Here is a 6,851-nt window from a genome sequence, read left to right as displayed (position 1 = left end):
AATCCTCCTCAAAGAGATTCCACCGCCTCCCTTGGGTAGCGGGTGAGGCAGTCCAACCTCCCTGAATCCTCCTCAAAGAGATTCCACCGCCTCCCTTGGGTAGCGGGTGAGGCAGTCCAACCTCCCTGAATCCTCCTCAAAGAGATTCCACCGCCTCCCTTGGGTAGCGGGTGAGACAGTCCAACCTCCCTGAATCCTCCTCAAAGAGATTCCACCGACAGCATTGTTGCTGTTTTTGCTGTTGTTGTTGTTGTTTTGGGTTCCAAGTGCCGTAAAACTCTTCCTAAAATTAGAAAAAACAAACCCAAAACCTAAACCAAACAAAACCTAAACAAAACAATTGTTTCAATAGATACCCCCCCCAATTAGTAAAATGACTCCCGTCCCTTACCTTAAAACTATATATTTAAAAAAAAAGATATATATCACCCACCCCTCTTGTCTTAAGGCCATTCCACAAAGATGGGATATTAACATGTTCTTATGCACAGGAGAATTGTAAATGGGCTGATTTATCAATGTCATGCTCTCTTGCTGTGTCGGAACAACATAGGGGGAACTGCTGATTGTTCTTTCCTCATCCTAACTATCGTCATTTTTTCCTCTACTTCTTTTGTATGTTTGTAACTCTCTTGTGAACTGCTATTCCTGGGGTGCCTTGATAGTGGAAACAGACTTTGTGCTGTTGAGGCTAGAGAGGTGAGCAGAGTAAGCCTGATTCCCCGTTTGGTCTTCTCTGTTGACATCCACCCCTTGGTGCTCATATGATCGTATGCAGCTGCGAGAGCCGTAAAACCTTACTAAAACAAAAACCACCCCTCTCCCTCCTCCCTCCTCTCCTTCCTTCAGGCACCTTGCCTCTGACCTATGTATCACCCACTCTCCCCCCCCCCCACCTTCGTAGCACCTTCATGTATCACTCATTCACCTCCCTCTTCTCCTTCTTTCAGGCACCTTCTGACCTATGTATCACCCACTCACCCCCCCCCCCTCTAGGCACCTTCTGACCTATATATCACCCACTCACCTCCCTCCTCTCCTTGCCTCAGGCACTTCTGACCTATTATGCATTTATGTGTGTATATTATGTATATTTGCCTTTATAAACAAAAGTGCCCTTCTGGGACACATAAAAGTGTAATTCATTATTATTTAGTATTATATCACCCGCTCACCTCTTCCTCTCCTTCCTTCAGGCACCTTGCTTCTGACCTATGTATCACCCACTCCCCCCCCTTCCTGGCGCCTTCTGACCTATGTATCACCCACTCACCTTCCTCCTCTCCTCCCTTCTAGGCACCTTCTGACCTATATATCACTTTTTCACCTGACCTATATATCACCCACTCACCTGACCTATATATCACCCATTCACCTCCCCCCTCTCCTTCCTTCAGGTACCTTGCCTCTGACCTATATATCATCCATTCACCTGACCTATATATCACCCATTCACCTCCCTCCTCTCCTCCCCTCTAGGCACCTTCTGACCTCTATATCACCCACCCACCTGACCTGTATATCACCCATTCACCTCCCTCCCCTCCTCCTCTCCTCCCCTCCAGGCACCTTCAACGAGTACTCCGTGCTATCGTTTTTCCGTGGACTGAACCCGAGGAAGCAGCTCATCCTGGATGCCGAGCACAGCGTAGTCATCGACACTGAGTTCCTGCACAAAGTCTTCCCGGAGATCGAGACCAGCCTCCAGGCAATATTTCTCATTGCCCAACACCTCAAGAAGCTAGAGCTGAGTCTGGAGGAAATTCTCATCCTTAAGGCGATCGTGATCACCTCTTCTGGTGAGTGGCGTGTTGTTTCATTGTGCGTTTGTGCTTGGTGGTTGTTGCTGTTGTTGCTGTTGTTGTTTGTTGTTGCTGTTTTTGTTGTTTATACTTATTGTTGTTGTTTGTTGTTATTGTTGTTGTTGTGGTTCGAGTCGCCATCATCATTGTCACCACGACAACCATCATCATCATTCATCATCATCATCATCATCATCATCATCATCATCATCATCATCATCATCATCGTCATCATCATCATCATCATCATCATCATCATCGTGTAAAGCGTAAAGACCAACACTCGTAAATAAACAAACAAACAAATGTAACCCCATACAAACAAGCAAACAAACGGACAGAACTCCTAAACACTAAACACCTGTCTATACTTCTCCCCTGCCGTAAACCTGGCTTATTACAGAAAGTCCTGATAAAGGATGCCAACCAACCATTGTTCGCCCTCTCTAAAGAGTTCCAGTTTAGACAAATCTGGAATGAAGCCCACCCTACTCTGGTTTATAATATTTAAAAACAAAAACAAAACAACAACAAGAAGAAAAAAAACCCCTCAACAACAACACCTCTTTCTTGGTGCAGTTATTGTACGGAGATAAATCAGAGCTAAATCTTGACTAAGCTAAAACTGCGGAAAAACAGAGCTTCGATCTACGACACTGACATGCAAGCACTGCGACAGAATCTGCACTTCAAACATAGGAAGAATTAGCCATGAAAGAAGCTGCATGAAGACAACCTTGAGACCATCTTAAGCTAAATTGACCGTCTGCATAGACGAAAAGAGACATACAAATCAGAGCACAAGCGAGATTCTAACAACCACTATGTTTGTTTTAGAGCAGCTGATAGAAACGCGCCAACACATTCATGTGTGCGTCATCTACTCTTGGCAAACGACATATGTGAGGCATCGTGGTGGAATCAGGCTCTCGTCAAAATAATCGAAGTGAAGAAACTTGCATTTTTCCGCAAGTTTGTGAATTTTTATCAAATGTTGTTTTTTGGCTCAACACCTTTCATAACCATTAAAGAACTCATTTCTGTGTGGATTTTTCTGATTAAAGGCACAAAAAATATAAATTTTCAGTTACAACGGACTCTTAAGCTAAGGAAATAACTAATCTTCGGTGGCCATTTTCTCACTAATTTTACCTCTGACAACGAGTGAACCCCACCTCCTTCTTTCGCAAATATCTCCACTTGTATTAAAGATAAATGGATATATTTTTCATCAAAATAAAGACAACCGAACAAGCTTTAAGATGCTACCAATAACTCTACATGTCCAAACATTGACGAGAGCCTGATTCCACCATGCTGCCTCATATCATTATGACCCTTAAGGACCTAATGGGTAAAGTGCAAACATGTCTATCTCGGTACCGGAGCTCTACGTAGGCAGAGTAATGTTTGTTGAGTGTTTTTGAAGCACATCTCAGTGGTAAACATAACATAATATGTATTGTTTTTTTAGTCCAACAGGATTTCTTTCATAAGTTTTTTTTTTGACGCTGTTTAAGTAGGGTTTCGAAACATGTACGCTTGATTTTGGGTACTTTGAGTCCGAGATAATCTGTGTTTCAAGAGGTTGTTGGCATTATGGTTTGTGTTTGCTTGTTTGTGTGGGGTGCGTCTGTTTGTGTGTGTGCGTGTGCTTGTGTGTATGTGTGTGTTCGTCTGTTTGTGTGTGTGCGTCTGCTTGTGGTGTGTGTGTGTGTGTGTGTGTGTGTGTGTGTGTGTGCGTGCGCGCGCGCTCGTGTGTGTGTGTGTGTGTGTGTGCGCGTCTGCTTGTATGTTTGTGTGACATACATAAACACAATATACGTTTTTAGTTTCAGATAGAAAAAACAGAACTGAGCAATCAGTCCGAGTACAAAAGTAATGTTTCGTTTCGTAAAATTTCCACCAATCGACACACGTTCAAGAGCATTGACGAATAACGCGAAGGGTTTACACTATCCATAAATGATCCCTTTTCATCCCTTATCTTCTCCTCTTGAAGTGGTATCGGTAGCCTGGTGGTGTCTGACTACCGGACTCGTAATCGTGAGGTTGTGGTGTCGGTGGTCTAGTGGTTAGGCCACCGCACTCGTAATCGTAAGGTTCGGGGGTTCAAGCCTCACCTCAGTCCGACGTTGTGTCTTTGGGAAAAACACTTTGACACACATTTACCGTTTGGCTTGGTTCGTTCGGAGATGGACGTTACACTCGCAGGTCCCGCCTCTCACTTACTTACTTGCTCTCTCCTTATACCGTCAGGTACATAAAGTGGAGAGCAGTTGACGCCACACTTGTCTGTCCCTGGCCACGTCCTCCAATTTCGGCAAATACAGGGCCTGGGTGATTGCCTCATCCCCTATTGTGCGTCTATGGCTTCCAGTTGGCCCTCCTCGTTTTCTCTTTCCATTTGGTTTCAAATAGCTCTTCTTATAGGGCAATCTTGTCTTTGGCATTCTTTACCTCCTCTTACATGTTCGCTTTTAAGCACGAGGGGGCTATCCCGAAAAATGATGTTTTGAGAAAATCGAAGGAAAGTTTTTGCCCCTTGTACAGTCTTTATTAAAGACGAGGGGAGTTTTCTCTGTATCCAAACAAATCTACACACCAATGAAACCAAACTTCTCATATAGGTAGGGGCAATGCCCACTTTTGATGAAGGTCAACATTTCTGGAAACCCCCGAAATCTGGATTAGACTGCTTGTCCTTAAAAGCGACCACATAACCTAATAGTGTTGATAGAGGCGCTAAATCCACCCCATTTTCTCCCCTTCCACAGACCGAGAGCAGCTGCAGGAGTATGAGAAGGTAGACCGCCTCTACTGGCGACTGCACTGCATGCTCCAGCTGTCTTTGCGACGTCACCACAGGCGACCCATGGCCAGGTACCATTTTGTTTTGTGTTTTTTGTGTTTTTTGTGTTTTGGTAAGTGTTTTACCTCAATGTTAAAAACAATCAGGAAACGACAAATGCAGTTTTTGGAACCCCTGAATAGACGCAAGGGTCTTGAACAGCTTGTTCTCACTGGCAAATTGAAGGCAAACGAGGCAGGGGTAGGACCAGAACAATCTACTTGGGGATCCTAAACAAATGGATAACGGGGAAAGATCAGGGGAATGTGGGGAGAATTTTCACCAGGCAAGGTGTTGATATTTCCTACCATAAGATCAGGGATGTGTCTGAAATACAACAGTACGAAATAGCCAAGGAGTAGCTGTAGAAAGGCTGCAGAACGAGCCAGGAGCCCAGAGAGGGGGCAAATGAGATGAGGAGATGGGGGTAGATCGTGGAGACGAAAGCAGACGACCGAACATTGCTAGATAGCAGGAAAGAAGGTGAATGGAGACAATTTTAGAAAAGAAAATGTTTCCGCCGTTACCTGGATGCGGACCCCGGCCCTTTGAATGAAAGGTGAACACCTTGACCTCTAGGCCACGAGAACCCCCGAGTACGCTTCTGATCTGTAACAAAGAAAGACACAGAACGTCTCTTTTTCACCATCATCCATCAAAATTATTCTTCCACCTTGACCATCTTGCTACACGTATTTAAATGACCTTAGAGCATGCATAAGAATACCAATCAGAATACTGAGTACATATCTATCTTAACTTCATTATTGTTTATATTACTGTTCAATTATATTATGCATGTGACTGAAAGCCTGCGTGGTTGTGTATGTTTGTGTGTTTGTGTGTGTGCGTGTATGTTTGTGCTCGTGTGTGTATATGTGTGTACGTGGTGAAACACCAAACCAATGTTCCAAGAACGGGACAATAAAGATGTATCTTATCCCATCTCGAGACGTCAGTGCTTTCTTGTCCTATCTCCATTTTTTAAACATTGAAACTGTGACTTCTTCTTAAGCTCACTCTTTGTGATGAAGTGTTTTCATTGTTATTATACATGGAGATAGGACAAGAAGGCCCTGAGGTCGGGAAATTATCTATCTTATCTCATCTAATCCTGGCTAATCTTATCGTATCTTATCTTATCTAATCCTGTCTTCTCTTCTCTTCTCTTATTTCGTCTCATCTTATGTTGTCTCATCTTCTTATCTTATCTTATCTTATCTTATCTTATCTTATCTTATCTTATCTTATCTTATCTTATCTTATCTTATCTTATCTTATCTCACCTCAGGTACGCTCGACTGATCTCCGTCTTGACAGAGCTACGGTCCGTGGGTGCGCTCAACAGCAAGAACTTTAACCAGGCGAGCCCGGACTTCCTGAGGCTGACTCAAAGCATCAAGGTACCGCTCTTCATGGAGCTCATCTGTGGAATCAACATGTCCTAGGAGTCCTCAAAGTAAAATCATCATCCTTTTGGAGTGTCTAATTAGAATAGCGACAATGTGAGATGATCTTGTTTAATTATAATAATGACAACGTGAAATAAACCTTTTGGAAAGTCAAATTAGAATATTGACAACGTAAAATGATCCTTTAAAATTATATTAAAGACAACGTAAAATAATCCTTGGAATGTCAAATTAGAATAAATGACGACGTAAAATTATCCATTTGGAAGGGAATAATAACCACTAAAACTATTCTTTTGGAATGTCAAATTGTAATAATGACAATAAACAATTATCCTTTTGGAATGTCAAATTAGAATAACGACAACGTTAAATTATAATAATGACAACGTGAAACGATCCGTTAGGAGTGTCAAATCAGAATAATGACAATGTACAATTGGTCGCTTTTAAGCACAAGGGGGCTATCCTGAAAAATGCTGTTTTGAGAAAATCAAAGGTAATGTTTTTGCCCCTTGTTTAGACAAGGAGAGTTTTCTCTATAATCAAACACATATACACAGCGATGAAACCAAACTTCTCCTATAGGTAGGGCAATGCCCACCTTTGGTGTAGGTCAACATTTCTAGAAACTCCCGAAATCTGGGTTAGCCCGCTTGTCCTTAAAACCGACCAATTATCCTTTTGGAATGTCAAATTATGATGATGATGATGATAATAAGGATCAGTTCTATAGTATAAAGTTCCTGGTGGCTTCAGGCGCTTCACGATTGTAGCGTGTGTCTC

General features: G+C 42.8%; 1 protein-coding gene across 1 annotated transcript in view; it reads left to right on the top strand.

Moving 5' to 3' along the window:
• The window catches only part of LOC101859118 (flocculation protein FLO11), a 16,525-nt gene extending 9,984 nt beyond the window's left edge, over positions 1–6,541 (top strand). Inside the window, exons 5-7 of the mRNA XM_035971395.1 lie at positions 1,566–1,799; positions 4,580–4,685; positions 5,945–6,541. Of these exons, the coding sequence (XP_035827288.1) occupies positions 1,566–1,799; positions 4,580–4,685; positions 5,945–6,101 (497 nt within the window). The 3' untranslated portion in view covers positions 6,102–6,541. The remainder of the gene's footprint in view (positions 1–1,565; positions 1,800–4,579; positions 4,686–5,944) is intronic.
• Positions 6,542–6,851: the final 310 nt, after the last annotated feature.

The sequence above is a fragment of the Aplysia californica genome, unplaced genomic scaffold (assembly GCF_000002075.1).
Source record: "Aplysia californica isolate F4 #8 unplaced genomic scaffold, AplCal3.0 scaffold00427, whole genome shotgun sequence".
Classification (NCBI taxonomy): domain Eukaryota; kingdom Metazoa; phylum Mollusca; class Gastropoda; order Aplysiida; family Aplysiidae; genus Aplysia; species Aplysia californica.
Note: the sequence above shows the minus strand (reverse complement) of the source record. Positions and strands in the feature narration are given on the sequence as shown.